Source organism: Takifugu flavidus, chromosome 18 (assembly GCF_003711565.1).
Source record: "Takifugu flavidus isolate HTHZ2018 chromosome 18, ASM371156v2, whole genome shotgun sequence".
NCBI classification, from domain to species: Eukaryota; Metazoa; Chordata; class Actinopteri; order Tetraodontiformes; family Tetraodontidae; genus Takifugu; species Takifugu flavidus.
The window spans coordinates 6,108,740-6,125,307 of NC_079537.1; the positions used below are offsets into that span (position 1 = coordinate 6,108,740).

The 16,568-nt window shown below is 39.6% G+C and overlaps 1 pseudogene and 1 gene segment (V, D, J or C); both read left to right on the top strand.

The window, feature by feature from the left end:
• The first annotated feature begins 3,967 nt into the window (after nucleotides 1-3,967).
• Nucleotides 3,968-4,531, top strand: LOC130515329 (Ig heavy chain V region 23-like). The segment is given in 2 exon segments: nucleotides 3,968-4,129; nucleotides 4,218-4,531. Coding segments are annotated over 2 exon segments (363 nt in total).
• A 9,392-nt stretch (nucleotides 4,532-13,923) lies between these two features.
• LOC130514573 (Ig heavy chain V region 23-like) lies at nucleotides 13,924-14,521 on the top strand (annotated as a pseudogene).
• The last annotated feature ends 2,047 nt before the right edge of the window (nucleotides 14,522-16,568 follow it).

Below are 16,568 nucleotides of genomic sequence, written 5' to 3' on the forward strand. Positions count from 1 at the left end.
AAGTGTGAACAGTTGACACAGCCAGCCTCTGTGACTGTGCAAACTTACAAACTTCTCTTCAATGATTTTTTTGTCTCATTGAAACTCAAATGTCTGTATAGAAAATAAAAATATTTACATCAACAGAAATGGTATGATTTTTCTGAGACTGTCCAGTCTAAATCTGGAGGCCTCTGCTGTGTATTAGTGTCCACATACCCTGCTTGAAGAGAGCTGAGAGGCTTTTCTGAAATTCCACAGGATATTTGTCAGATTTCTCATTGTGATGGTTAATGGTTTGTTTTTTTTCCTATTTTTGAGTCAATATTATGACTGAAACAATCCATCCAGCACAGGAATGTGAGCAGAATTAATTAATAATGCCAATGAATTTAATTCACTTGATATTTATTTAATTAGTCCAGCCAAAAAATGAAATATCTTCACATTTAACATCAAACATGCAAAAATCAGAGAGATTCGATTTTGGTGAAAGTCTTGTTAAATCGTCAATAAAAATATATGTTTTATTGATTCCATCTTATTTATTGAATTAAATATTTACGTTAAATGATAAAAAAAAATGTCATGACTGAAATCATGTGAATTAAGCTGTCAAAACCTGGTAAATAGAAAATATTTATTTTGAGAAAAACTCAAAAAGGTGATAATCAAACTGATGCTGTGCAAATGAAACTGAGGAGGAGTCGATGCAAAACTCAGATGTGTTCCACGTCTACTTATGTGAGAGCAGAGAGGAGGACAGAGAAGAGGGGACACACAGTTGAACATGATGGACTGTAGGACAGGACTGCTGCTTCTAACTATCTGCTGGGCAGGTGAAGATCTTCACTCATCCTGATTGTTGACGGACTTTTTGTCATCAGCTGATTAACTTGATGTTTCATCTTCTAAACAGGTGTTGATGCTCAGACTCTGACCCAGTCTGAACCAGTGGTTAAAAGACCTGGAGAATCTCACACACTGACCTGTTCAGCCTCTGGATTCACATTCAGTGATGACTGGATGGTCTGGGTCAGACAGGCTCCTGGAAAAGGACTGGAGTGGATCAGTGCTATCAACTATGGTGGCAGCAGCCAGTTCTACTCTGAGTCAGTCAAAGGCCGGTTTATCATCTCCAGAGACAACAACAGAGCACAGCTGAATCTGCAGATGAACAGCCTGAAGACTGAAGATTCTGCTGTTTATTATTGTGCTCGAGACGCACAGTGACTGAAGTCAGTTCAGCAGCTGTACAAAAACACACACCTCGTATTTCCTGCTGTGAAGTGCAGAACTGCACATTGAATACTGTTTTTATTTTAATAATTTCTGCTTTTTATATCTTTAATGTACCTCCTTAATTTTTAATAATTTCCAAACTATGTATATGTTTATGCATTTATTAAACCCATCAGTAATGAATACATCACATTTCCCCCTCAAATAATTCAATATTCTGGTAGCTCAATTACATTGTATTGATGGTAAATTATGCATAGTTTTGACTGATGGACCTCGAGGTTTTTTGGAGTATCTGAATATTTTAGTTGAAATCTTCCCACATTGGGGGTCTACCTTCATTCAACATAAATTATTCTTATGGAATAGTTCACTTCAACAACAGTTGATAAATTCTTGTTGATCCAGCATTTTTCTGTCAAGTTACTTTTAACCTGCAATGGTCCAATCTTTGAGCAAAAACAATTAACCAGAACGCTGTCTTATTTCTGAACAAACTATGTTAAAAAATGGTACAATGACAACTTTATTAATCACCACACTCCTGAGGATTTCCTGCAAAAATTCAACTGATTTCACAACCTTATTTGCATTATGAATTAAATTCAGAGGAACAGATTGACCCAAAAATTTGTCTGGATTTAGTTGTGTTCTTTTATGGAATTTGGTGGAAAACAATTACAGGATCAGACTGAACTGGACCACAGTGAATATATCCAGCAGGAAAAGAAGCACAATGAGTCAGGATTTAGGCTGAGAGACGAGCAGGAGCAGATGGTGCTGGCAGGTCTGCAGGCAGAGAGACAGCGCTGATGAGCAAAGAAATGACATCTAAAACTATGACTACGGGAATGAAAACTGAGTTGAGCCGATGACCAAAGATTTTACATCAAACCAGCAGAGAACGTGGAGAAGAGACAGCCTGGATGACAAGAAACATGTGGACAGTGCCTCCCTGACCAAAAAAAGAAAAAAGAAAGTGTACATAAATAAATTTTAATATTTTCCAATGACGTGTTAAAAATGCATTTAGAGTAAGACTACACATTTTTGATCCACTACAAACTGGGTTGCATGACGTGTGCCAATTTTTGTTCCTCAACATATCGCTAATATGAACTTTACATGCATGTGTGAGAGAAATATTCCTGCTGATCGCTCAACAGAGTGCAGAGAAAAGTCAGCAGGTGAGGCGTGCAGTACTCTGCCTCAACTCAAGGGGGCGGACGCAAGCTGGCAGGTGCTTTCTCGCTGCAGTGCTGCTTCAACAGAGGCAATCCTGTCCTTAAAGAATTATTTTTTTTTTAATGATCATTTTAATAGGGAAACTTTGTTAAAATTTATTGAAGAACAGAATTTAAAGTTTGAAAAATAACAGAAATTTTTACTGTTCGTCAAAATTAAATTTGTGCTGCACACATCTCTGCACTTTAATTTTTTCACAGAATATATGAATTTTTTAAAACGCAAGATGGGTGCTCTATCCATAGCTATAAAAGAAAGTTCTTTATAGGACAAATATGTTCCTGTCTATATGTTTGTGTTGGATTGTGAGTGTAATTGAAAGAGGAATGCTGATGGGATATGAAGCATTAGGGCGGCACGGTGGTGTGGTGGTTAGCACTGTGACTTCACAGCAAGAAGGCCCCGGGTTCGATCCCCGATTGGGATTGATTAGGGACTTTCTGTGTGGAGTTTGCATGTTCTCCCTGTGCCTGCGTGGGTTTTCTCTGGGTACTCCGGCTTCCTCCCACAGTCCAAAGACACATGCATGATTGGGGATTAGGCTAATTGGAAACTCTAAAATTGCCTGTAGGTGTGAGTGTGAGAGAGAATGGTTGTTTGTCTATATGTGCTAGCCCTGTGATTGACTGGCGTCCAGTCCATGGTGTACCCTGCCTCCGCCCATTGAGCTGGGATAGGCTCCAGTCCCCCTGCGACCCTCAGTGGAGGAACAAGCAGGAGTGAGTGATATGAAGCATTATCAGTAGTTGTATGCTGTTGGAAAAATGGTGAAATAAGATTCAGTTCTTACCATCGTAAATCTGAGTTGGTATAGTTATGATTGAGTAGGAAGCTTTGAAATAAATTATGTCTCTAAATACAAACAGATATGGAAAGGAGTGTGTGTGTGTGTGTGTGTGTGGTGAGAGCAAGAGAGTCAGACGGAGAGAGAAAGAAATGAGGACTCTCAACACTGAAGAATGATGATGATAATGCTGGTTTGTGTTTCCACACGTTTTGACTGACTTGATCTCATCCAGCTTCCAGACTCACTGGCATTAACCAAAATGATGCCTTGAACAAGTTTTAATGACACAAACATACTTTAGTAACTCTGTGACAGCAGAGAATGAGGAGGCTGCAGACACAGATGAGGTGCACAAACATCTCCAAACCATGAAAACAAACAGCAGAAAAACATTTTAGAACATAAAGAAAATGATGAATTGATGAAACAAACAAGTGGGATGATGATGATGATGATGATGATGATGATTGTCTGTGATTAGATGTACTACAGGTTAAATTCTAGAATATAGAACGCTCCCTGCAGACATGTTTAAAAGTCTACATTTCTGCTCAGTCTAATGTGATCAATACAGTCATGTGACACAATTTATACAGGTTCAAGTTCATTAAACATATAATGGATCACCATGGATACATTTCATGATGACTGATTCTGAGTGTCTCTCTTCAGATCTTCTTGGGTTGTTTATGAAAATGTCACAGAGAGGGACGTCTATGCAAACTCTCCCTGTCCTATAAAAACAGCAGGAACTTGTGACAGGAGCCTGGAGCAGTTTTACACAGTTCTGCTCAGATCAGAGCACAGAACTGCAGTGTCAGCACATAATGGAGAACACAGTGATCAGAGGTTTACTGATCATTGTCACTGTTCACGGTGAGAACATCAGGGCTGCTGTTACTTCTGTGGACAGGTCCAGAATGGGCTTGACCTGGTTGTTGGGTGTATTTCTATTGTCTTTCAGGTGTTTGGAGTGAAAGACTGGATCAGTCTCAGCCTGAAGTAAAAAGACCTGGAGAGACAGTGAAGATGTCCTGCACCATTTCAGGGTTTGACATGACCAGCTACTATATCCAGTGGATACGACAGAGACCAGGGAAAGCTTTGGAGTGGATTGGGTTGATGAACGCAGGTTCAAACTCTGCTAGCTATGGAAGCTCTTTCAAAAGTGGTTACGTGATGACTGAAGACGTGTCCAGCAGCACTCAGTACCTGCAGATCAGCAGCCTGACAGCAGAGGATTCTGCTGTTTTCTTCTGCGCTCGACAACCACAGTGACTCCAGAGAGAGGAACAGCTGTGCAAAAACCTCCACAGACAACAAATGTGCCTCCTTCTCAAAAACTGAATTGCAATCTTAAAGTTTTTCAAAATATTTCCAGCATTTCATTTTTCATGAGAAGACTCCAAGTAAAACATTTAAACTATGGAGAACTTTTTAGGGATTTTTTTCACACAAAGATGAGCTCAGTTAAAAATAAGAAATATTTTTGAGTGACCTCTATATAACATATAGAACGATCAATGGTGTGACCTAAAATATAAATCAATTCAATGACTCAAATGTTAATCTCCTTGACTCTTGGAGAACGCTCCATTAATAACATTCTAAACCTATAATTGTCCTTGGTTTTGTCTTTCCCATGTCCCCTGTGTGTCTGCTTTTCCTCCCTGCTGAGTAGAGTGGTGATGGGGCCTTTTTCTGCCACTATATTGGCGCAGCTGTGGCTCATCGTCTCGTCAGCTGCTAGTTAAAGGTCGGTCCGTCCTTGTGCTCAGCGCTAGTTTGTTGGAAAACTCCAGTGGTATCTGCTTAGCACTCACTTCCGTGTAGCCTGAAAATTCTTTGTGGTTTTCCTCACCTGTGCTCTCTTTCACCTGTCCGCAGCTGTGCTGGCATCACCCGTCCCTGCTCAGCATCCTACCAGACTTGTCCTGCATCAAACAAGAGATCCTCATTGGATTCTGGAGTCAGCTACTCTTTTGTTCGGCCTCCTGTGGTCAATAAAGTTGTGAAAGAATCTGTTCCTTTCTCCCATGTCTGAATTTTGCATTTCAATTCATTTCTGCTTGTCAGTGACCCAACAACAATCTCTTTATTTTACAAGAGAATTTTGCATAAATGTGAAATATCTCCTTGAGAATATATTGGATAATCACTTAATCAATGATCTGATCGAACTGCTTAAACACACGCCCAAAATTTAAAACACAACTGCATTAATTCAGGAAGAATTTAAAATGCAAAGCAGTGTCTAATATTATCAAAACATTCCTGGTGAATTGATGATTCAAGGACAAAAGCCTATCTTTATTTTACAATATAAATAAAGTATTTAAAGACAGTTTCTTTACTTCAGTGAAAATCTTTCTGACTTACCGAGTGTCTGGAATCCTGAGAGATCTCCACACCTAAAGTGGGGCAGACACATAAGGTTTTTCTATCTCTGAAGAGATTTATTTTATCCGTTGGAGATAAAGATTGAGGATAAGAAATCAGGCATTTACTGTTTTGTTCATAATGTTTGAAGTGTGCTCCAATAACTCAACGTAGCAAACCATACATACAGATTCTCGTCCTGCAAGTCAGAAATATCATGTGATCTCAAGTGATCGAAGAAAAATGAAGAATGACAAGAAGAAACATGCCAACAACCACCAAACACAACACACAACTTGGAAGAGGACATACAATAAGAGCCAGGGATGGTGGTCTTGAGAGCCTTTTTAAAAATAAGATAAAAGACTGTGGAGAGAACCCTGGAGGCAGCATGAACATGCTTGTTTCTCTTCACACCTACTTCCTTCTTCAGTCAGCTCGCGTCTTGATTTCCTAAATTCTGTTCCACGTCAAAATATGTGGAGTCATGACTTAGGAGTCGTCGGCTTGCAACACGCTCGTGGAGATTTTTGGTTGTAAAGACTGAGCAAGTTTAATATCTACTCTAACGGTTTTAGAGCAACTGTCAGGACACATTTACTCTGAAAAAAACCTCAGACCACTGATTACTGGACCATTGTAAAACCATCAGTGGGACGAAATGACGACATGCATACACATCCTCCAAAGAGGAGGAGGCATCACAATCAAATCCAGTTGTTTAGTGAGGAGGAGTCGATGCAAAACTCAGATGTGTTCCACGTCTACTTATGTGAGAGCAGAGAGGAGGACAGAGAAGAGGGGACACACAGTTGAAGATGATGGACTGTAGGACAGGACTGCTGCTTCTAACTATCTGCTGGGTGTCACGGAATTTTTAGCCGAAGAAAAACTATTAATCTAAGTTACTGCGTAGGAGATGGTTTTAATCCAGTCAGTTGGTCAGGATACACACACGGAAGCATGCGGAGAGATCTCTGCTCAATGTATACAGTTCTGATCTTATATAGTTGAAGGCCCGCCCCTGAGGTGCAGACGTCTTCACAGCATTTGTTTGCTGCATACACAGGACACAGGACGCCAACACAGTAGGTGTGCACTGTATGCACCTCAGGAGTTTGGTGCCTTCACAGCGGGTGTTCCGGCTGGCACAAGAAGTTGAATGCCTGAGGATGTCCCCCCCTCAGTCCTTTGACGCTGGTCTTCCTTCAACCTTTGTTTCCATGTAAATGAATGAGGAACCAAATGGATTCCGTCTGCTCTCCCAGTCTCCATCACACCCTTCCTTTTGTTCTCAATTTACATTTCACAATAGAATACCATTTCAATTTCCTCCTTTTGAATACAATTTACATTCCACAATCAAATTCCATTTTATGGGCAGGTGAAGATCTTCACTCATCCTGATTGTTGACACACTTTTATTTTTGTCATCAGCTGATTAACTTGATGCTTTATCTTCTAAACAGGTGTTGATGCTCAGACTCTGACCCAGTCTGAACCAGTGGTTAAAAGACCTGGAGAATCTCACACACTGACCTGTTCAGCCTCTGGATTCACATTCAGTGACTACTACATGGCCTGGGTCAGACAGGCTCCTGGAAAAGGACTGGAGTGGATCAGTGCTATCAGCACTGACAGCAGCACATACTACTCTGAGTCAGTCAAAGGCCGGTTTATCATCTCCAGAGACAACAACAGAGCACAGCTGAATCTGCAGATGAACAGCCTGAAGACTGAAGATTCTGCTGTTTATTATTGTGCTCGAGAGTCACAGTGACTGAAGTCAGTTCAGCAGCTGTACAAAAACACACACTTCTCATATTTACTGCTGTGAAGAGCAGAAGTGCGGACTGAAAACTGTCTTTATTTTATCGTTTCATGCCTTTTAAATCTTTAATTTACCTCTTAACTTTTTAATAATCCGTCAACATTTGAATGATTCATTTATTAAACCCATTTCCCCCCAAATAATACAATATTCTGGTAGTTCAATTACATTGTATTGATGGTAAATTATGCATAGTTTTGACAAATGTTAGCTTTATAGTATGTAAATAATGTTGTCGCAATCTTCCCCTAATGAGTTCTCCCTACATTTAACAGAAAATTTTCTCATGGAACAGTTCACCTCAACAAAATTTCTTAATTCTTTTCCTCTATCAACTTTGTGTCAAGTTATGTTAACCTGCAATGGTCCAATTTTTCAGCAAAAACAAATAACCTGAAATAGTTATTATTTCTCAAAAAACTATTGAAAAAAATCTCTAATAAAAAATTGTACAGTGGCAACTTTATTAACAACCCTTGTACCTTGGAATCCCTACAAAAATTTAGCTGATTTTAAAATCCTATTTGTATTGTGAATTAATTGAAAATGACAAAATTGAGCCCCAAAAGCAGACACTGTAGTCTGGATTGAATTTGATGGAAGAAAATTACAGGCAACAGACTGAACAGGACCACAGCGAAATGATGCACGATGAGGTGGTGATAGCAGGTCTGCATATAGAGAGACAGCATTGATTAAAAAAAAAAGGAACTGTCATCAAAAACTGAAGCTACGTGAATCAAAACTGATTTGAGCTGACGACTAAAGATTTCTCAACTAACAGGCAGAGAACGTGGGGAAGAGACAGCCTGGATGACAAGAAACACACGTAGGGATACAGAAGAAAGTGGGTTTAAATTGAAAAACATAGACAATAGAAGACTCACAGGGTATAATCTACAAGTGCAATAGTGATAAAAATCACAATAAAACATACAATTGAAACACTCTGGTACTCCATTAGTTTGAATTTAAAAACAAAAAACAAAACAACAACACTGAATACATTTGCAGCAAATGTCCTAAAAATGAATAGATTTGAATGATTTTGAAAGAACATATTTTTTCAGGTTTCAGAATATAACCAAGAGGGGCAGTGCAACATTTTAAAAGTAGAACATGACAAATGGAACCAACACAATCAGGCTGCGAAAACGTGTGTTTAACACTCCCTGTTTTTTCTTCTCATCTGTTGACATTTATTCGATAGTTGCCAATTTCACAACTTTTATGCCTTATTGGTCAACATAAAATGATTTTTAAGTATGAATAATGATAGAACTGTATTGTAACTCCTGATGCTTCTTTTATATCCCGTCAATGTTCTTCTCTATGCAAAGGAACTACCGGTCCGTCTGCTATAAAGACTTGACATCCTGCTGTCAGCTGCAGCAGAAGAAGAGAAGCTCCCATCAGATCAGCTTCAATACCAACAATGTTCTCTGTAGCTCTGCTGCTGCTGTTGGCAGCTGGATGTGAGTCTCTCTCTGTGGATTTGTCAAAGTCAGCAGTTGATCTGTTTTAGTGTGATTTTATAATGAGTATTTTCTTTGTTGTTTCACAGGTGTGAAGTGTGAACAGTTGACACAGCCAGCCTCTGTGACTGTGCAGCCAGGTCAGCGTTTGACCATCACCTGTCAGGTCTCTTATTCTCTCAGCAGCTACTGGACAAGCTGGATCAGACAGCCTGCAGGGAAAGGACTGGAGTGGATTGGATGGAATAGTGTTGGATCCACCCCAAGCTACAAAGCTTCCCTGAAGAACAAGTTCAGCATCAGTTTAGACTCTTCCAGCAACACAGTGACTCTAAATGGAGTGAATGTGCAGCCTGAAGACACTGCTGTGTATTACTGTGCCAGATACACAATAACACAAAGCATCAGTGGAGCTGAACAAAAACCCTTCAGAACATCAACACAACATCACCAGAGGGGGCGCTGTCACACCAGGAATGGATCATGACAACAACGTTGAGAAAGAAAATTTGAGGAAAAATAATGGAGAAAAAGACTTCAGAGTTTAAATTAAATGTAAAAACTGTAGGAAACATTTGAGGGATAATGGTCATAAAAAAAGGAAATACAAAATCAGAAAAAGTTTTTGAATTGCTTTTACACAAATATATAAAGACCAATGACCGAAAATATATATGATAACTGCTTTCATAGAATTCTAAACTTCTGATCTCATTATGCAATAAGTTCACATGTATTTAATATTGTTTTTAGGATAATGCAGCAACAATATATTTTTTTCTCTGTAATTTCAATGATCTCAACAGTTAATTTCAACATTCACTCAAAATAAAAGCACACACCCAGTTGATGATTTTTTTAACAAAGATCAGTCTTTAATCCTGTAACTCAAACATAAATGATCAATTAATGACTCATGGAAAAAATTGTATTTTTCTTTTTTGATAATGATTAAATGTTTGAAGACCCAGTTTGTTTTATTCTAAAGAAAATACTTAAATATGAGTGACTGTCTGATATGACAAATTCACTGACAATCTCCAATCTCATGATTCTGCCTTTAGACATTCTTTTTGTAAACTAAAATTAATTTGCAGGTGGATGAGAACAGCTGAGTGTGAAGTGTGGGGTACCTCACAAATCAGAACTAGGACCACTGGTACATCATTAATTGGACAAAGTTAAAAGTGTCATTGATCATAGGCTCACATCATCCAAAGAGGAGGAGGCATCACAATCAAATCCAGTTGTTTAGTGAGGAGGAGTCGATGCAAAACTCAGATGTGCTCCACGTCTACTTATGTGAGAGCAGAGAGGAGGACAGAGAAGAGGGGACACACAGTTGAACATGATGGACTGTAGGACAGGACTGCTGCTTCTAACTATCTGCTGGGCAGGTGAAGATCTTCACTCATCCTGATTGTGGACAGACTTTGATTTTTGTCATCATCTGATTAACTTGATGTTTCATCTTCTAAACAGGTGTTGATGCTCAGACTCTGACCCAGTCTGAACCAGTGGTTAAAAGACCTGGAGAATCTCACACACTGACCTGTTCAGCCTCTGGATTCACATTCAGTGACCACTACATGAACTGGGTCAGACAGGCTCCTGGAAAAGGACTGGAGTGGATCAGTGGTATCAGCAGCCCCAGTGGCAGCAACAAGCACTACTCTGAGTCAGTCAAAGGCCGGTTTATCGTCTCCAGAGACAACAACAGAGCACAGCTGAATCTGCAGATGAACAGCCTGAAGACTGAAGATTCTGCTGTTTATTATTGTGCTCAATGATCACAGTGACTGAAGTCAGTTCAGCAGCTGTACAAAAACACACACTTCTCATATTTACTGCTGTGAAGAGCAGAACTGCAGCCTGAACACTGTCTTTATTTTATTATGAATGCCTTTTAAATTGTCACTTTAAAATGTTATTTAAAATTATTTTACAACTGCTTTTGACCAAAAAAATGCAAAGTGCCTTCATGACTAATTTGTAATTTTCCCTGAAAGTCATCTTCTTTGAAATGGAACATTTATTATTTCTCATTGATCCACCATCACTCACTCCAACTGTTTTTACCTGCAATGCTCCAATATTTTTTCACAAACAATTAACCTCAGGTAATCTATCTTCTCTACCAAAGTATTTAAAAATGGACTGTGGTGACTCCAATACTGTTTCCATTTTCCTGGATTCACTGATGCAGTTCAACAGATTTCAAAACAGCCTTTTGGATTTTTTTCTTCCTTCTCACTTGTCACTTTAGGGGGCCCTCAGGTGTTTCTCCTAGGATGTCTCATTCTGGTCACTAAACACTGAACACTGTCTTTATTTTAATAATTTATGCCTTTTATATCACTAATTTACCTCCTTACTATTTAATAATTTACAAACTGAGTATATGTTTATGCATTTATTAAACCCATCAGTAACAAATATAAGACATTTCCCCCTCAAATAATTCAATATTATATTCTGGTAGCTCAATTACATTGTATTGATCGTAAATTAATCATAGTTTGATTGATTGACCTTGAGGTTTTTGGGAGGTTTTTTCATTTAACATAAATTATTCTTATGGAATAGTTCACTTCAACAACAGTTGATAAATTCTTGTTGATCCAGCATTTTTCTGTCAAGTTACTTTTAACCTGCAATGGTCCAATCTTTGAGCAAAAACAATTAACCTGAACTCTATCTTATTTCCGAACAAACTATGTTAAAAATGGTACAATGACAACTTTATTAATCACCACACTCCTGAGGATTTCCTGCAAAAATTCAACTGATTTCACAACCTTATTTGCAACATTAAATAAATTCGAAGGAACAGACTGAACCAAAAATTTGTCTGGATTTAGTTGTGTTCTTTTATGGAATTTGTTGGAAAACAATGACAGGATCAGACTGAACGGGACCACAGTGAAAATATCCAACAGGAAAAGAAGCACAGTGAGTCAGGATTTAGGCTGAGAGACGAGCAGGAGCAGATGGTGTTGGCAGGTCTGCAGGCAGAGAGACAGCGCTGATGAGCAAAGAAATGACATCTAAAACTATGACTACGGGAATGAAAACTGAGTTGAGCCGATGACCAAAGATTTCACATCAAACCGGCAGAGAACGTGGAGAAGAGACAGCCTGGATGACAAGAAACACGTGGACAGTGCCTCCCTGACCAAAAAAAGAAAAAAGAATGACATGTGTTAAAAATGCATTTAGAGTATGACTGCACATTTTTGCCATTTTCTTGAGTTAAAATTGCCGAATTTGAGTTTTACCGATCAAATCCAGGGCAGAAACCCCGGGTGAGGCAGAGGTGAATTGTGCCCCACGTCTGACTCCATGATCCACTACAAACTGGGTTGCTTGACGTGTGCCAGTTTTTGTTCCTCAGCATATCGCTAATATGAACTTTACATGCATGTGTGAGAGAAATATTCCTGCTGATCGCTCAACAGAGTGCAGAGAAAAGTCAGCAGGTGAGGCGTGCAGTACTCTGTCTCAACTCAAGGGGGCGGACGCAAGCTGGCAGGTGCTTTCTCGCTGCAGTGCTGCTTTAACAGAGGCAATCCTGTCCTTAAAGAATTATTATTTTTTTATGATCATTTTAATAGGCAAACTTTGTTAAAATTTATTGAAGAACAGAATTTAAAGTTTGAAAAATAACAGAAATTTTTACTGTTGGTCAAAATTAAATTTGTGCTGCACACATCTCTGCACTTTAATTTTTTCACAGAATATATGAATTTTCTAAAACACAAGATGGGTGCTCTATCCATAGCTATAAAAGAAAGTTCTTTATAGGACAAATATGTTCCTGTCTATATGTTTGTGTTGGATTGTGAGTGTAACTGAAAGAGGAATGCTGATGGGATATGAAGCATTAGGGCGGCACGGTGGTGTGGTGGTTAGCACTGTGGCCTCACAGCAAGAAGGTCCCGGGTTTGATCCCCGGTTGGGATTGATTGAGGACTTTCTGTGTGGAGTTTGCATGTTCTCCCTGTGCCTGTGTGGTTTTTCTCTGGGTACTCCGGCTTCCTCCCACAGTCCAAAGACATGCATGATTGGGGATTAGGCTAATTGGAAACTCTAAAATTGCCCGTAGGTGTGATTGTGAGAGAGAATGGTTGTTTGTCTATATGTGTTAGCCCTGCGATTGACTGGCGTCCAGTCCAGGGTGTACCCTGCCTCCGCCCATTGAGCTGGGATAGGCTCCAGCCCCCCCGCGACCCTCAGTGGAGGAACAAGCAGGAGTGAGTAGTTATGGTTGGGTAGGGAGCTTTGAAATAAATGATGTCTCTAAATACCAACAAAGATAGGGAAAGGGTTGCGCATGTGCGTGTGTGTGTGTGTGTGTGTGTGAGTTTGAGCAAGAGAGTCAGACGGAGAGAGAGAAAGAAATGAGGACTCTCAACACTGAAGAATGATGATGATAATGCTGGTTTGTGTTTCCACACGTTTTGACTGACTTGATCTCATCCAGCTTCCAGACTCACTGGCATTAACCAAAATGATGCCTTGAACAAGTTTTAATGACACAAACATACTTTAGTAACTCTGTGACAGCAGAGAATGAGGAGGCTGCAGACACAGATGAGGTGCACAAACATCTCCAAACCATGAAAACAAACAGCAGAAAAACATTTTAGAACATAAAGAAAATGATGAATTGATGAAACAAACAAGTGGGATGATGATGATGATGATGATGATGATGATGATTGTCTGTGATTAGATGTACTACAGGTTAAATTCTAGAATATAGAACGCTCCCTGCAGACATGTTTAAAAGTCTACATTTCTGCTCAGTCTAATGTGATCAATACAGTCATGTGACACAATTTATACAGGTTCAAGTTCATTAAACATATAATGGATCACCATGGATACATTTCATGATGAATGATTCTGAGTGTCTCTCTTCAGATCTTCTTGGGTTGTTTATGAAAATGTCACAGAGAGGGACGTCTATGCAATCTCCCTGTCCTATAAAAACAGCAGGAACTTGTGACAGGAGCCTGGAGCAGTTTTACACAGTTCTGCTCAGATCAGAGCACAGAACTGCAGTGTCAGCACATAATGGAGAACACAGTGATCAGAGGTTTACTGATCATTGTCACTGTTCACGGTGAGAACATCAGGGCTGCTGTTACTTCTGTGGACAGGTCCAGAATGGGCTTGACCTGGTTGTTGGGTGTATTTCTATTGTCTTTCAGGTGTTTGGAGTGAAAGACTGGATCAGTCTCAGCCTGAAGTAAAAAGACCTGGAGAGACAGTGAAGATGTCCTGCACCATTTCAGGGTTTGACATGACCAGCTACTATATCCAGTGGATACGACAGAGACCAGGGAAAGCTTTGGAGTGGATCGGGTTGATGAACGCAGGTTCAAACTCTGCTATCTATGGAAGCTCTTTCGAAAGTGGTTACGTGATGACTGAAGACGTCCCAGCAGCACTCAGTACCTGCAGATCAGCAGCCTGACAGCAGAGGATTCTGCTGTTTTCTTCTGTGCTCGACAACCACAGTGACTCCAGAGAGAGGAACAGCTGTGCAAAAACCTCCACAGACAACAAACGTGCCTCCTTCTCAAAAACTGAATTACAATCTTAAAGTTTTTCAAAATATTCCAGCATATCGTTTTTCATGAGGAGACTCCAAGTAAAACATTTAAACTATGGAGAACTTTTTAGGGATTTTTTTCACACAAAGATGAGTTCAGTTAAAAATAAGAATATATTTTTGAGTGACCTCTATATAACATATAGAACGATCAATGGTGTGAGCTAAAATATAAATCAATTCAATGACTCAAATGTTAATCTCCTTGACTCTTGGAGAATGCTCCATTAATAACATTCTAAACCTATAATTGTCCTTGGTTTTGTCTTTCCCATGTCCCCTGTGTGTCTGCTTTTCCTCCCCGCTGAGTAGAGTGGTGATGCGGCCTTTTTCTGCCACTATATTGGCGCAGCTGTGGCTCATCGTCTCGTCAGCTGCTAGTTAAAGGCCGGTCCGTCCTTGTGCTCGGCGCTAGTTTGTTGGAAAACTCCGGTGGTATCTGCTTAGCACTCACTTGCGTGTAGCCTGAAAATTCTTTGTGGTCTTTTCCTCACCTGTGCTCTCTTTCACCTGTCCGCAGCTGTGCTGGCATCACCCGTCCCTGCTCAGCATCCTACCAGACTTGTCCTACGTCAAACAAGAGATCCTCTTTGGATTCTGGAGTCAGCTACTCTTTTGTTAGGCCTCCTGTGCTCAGTAAAGTTGTGAAAGAATCTGTTCCTTTCTCCTGTGTCTGAATTTTGCATTTCAATTCATTTCTGCTTGTCAGTGACCCAACAACAATCTCTTTATTTTACAAGAGAATTTTGCATAAATGTGAAATATCTCCTTGAGAATATATTGGATAATCACTTTATCAATGATATGATCGAACTGCTTAAACACACGCCCAAAATTTAAAACACAATTGCATTAATTCAGGAAGAATTTAAAATGCAAAGCAGTGTCTAATATTAATATCAAAACATTCCTGCTGAATTGATGATTCGAGGACAAAAGCCTATCTTTATTTTACAATATAAATAAAGTATTTTAAGACAGTTTCTTTACTTCAGTGAAAATCTTTCTGACTCACCGAGTGTCTGGAATCCTGAGAGATCTCCACACCTAAAGTGGGGCAGACACATAAGGTTTTTCTATTTCTGAAGAGATTTATTTTATCCGTTGGAGATAAAGATTGAGGATAAGAAATCAGGCATTTACTGTTTTGTTCATAATGTTTGAAGTGTGCTCCGATAACCTCAACGTAGCAAACCATACATACAGATTCTCGTCCTGCAAGTCAGAAATATCATGTGATCACAAGTGATCGAAGAAAAATGAAGAATGACAACAAGAAACATGCCAACAACCAGCAAACACAACACACAACTAAAAGACTTTGGAGAGAACCCTGGAGGCAGCATCAACATGCTTGTTTCTCTTCACACCTACTTCCTTCTTCAGTCAGCTCGCGTCTTGATTTCCTAAATTCTGTTCCACGTCAAAATATATGGAGTCATGACTTAGGAGTCGTCGGCTTGCAACACGCACGTGGAGATTTTTGGTTGTAAAGACTGAGCAAGTTTAATATTTACTCTAACTGTTTTTAGAGCAACTGCCAGGACACATTTACTCTGAAAAAAACCTCAGACCACTGATTACTGGACCATTGTAAAACCATCAGTGGGACGAAATGACGACATGAATACACATCCTCCAAAGAGGAGGAGGCATCACAATCAAATCCAGTTCTTTAGTGAGGAGGAGTCGATGCAAAACTCAGATGTGTTCCACGTCTACTTATGTGAGAACAGAGAGGAGGACAGAGAAGAGGGGACACACAGTTGAACATGATGGACTGTAGGACAGGACTGCTGCTTCTAACTATCTGCTGGGCAGGTGAAGATCTTCACTCATCCTGATTGTTGACAGACTTTTATATTTGTCATCATCTGATTAACTTGATGTTTCATCTTCTAAACAGGTGTTGATGCTCAGACTCTGACCCAGTCTGAACCAGTGGTTAAAAGACCTGGAGAATCTCACACACTGACCTGTTCAGCCTCTGGATTCACATTCAGTGACTAT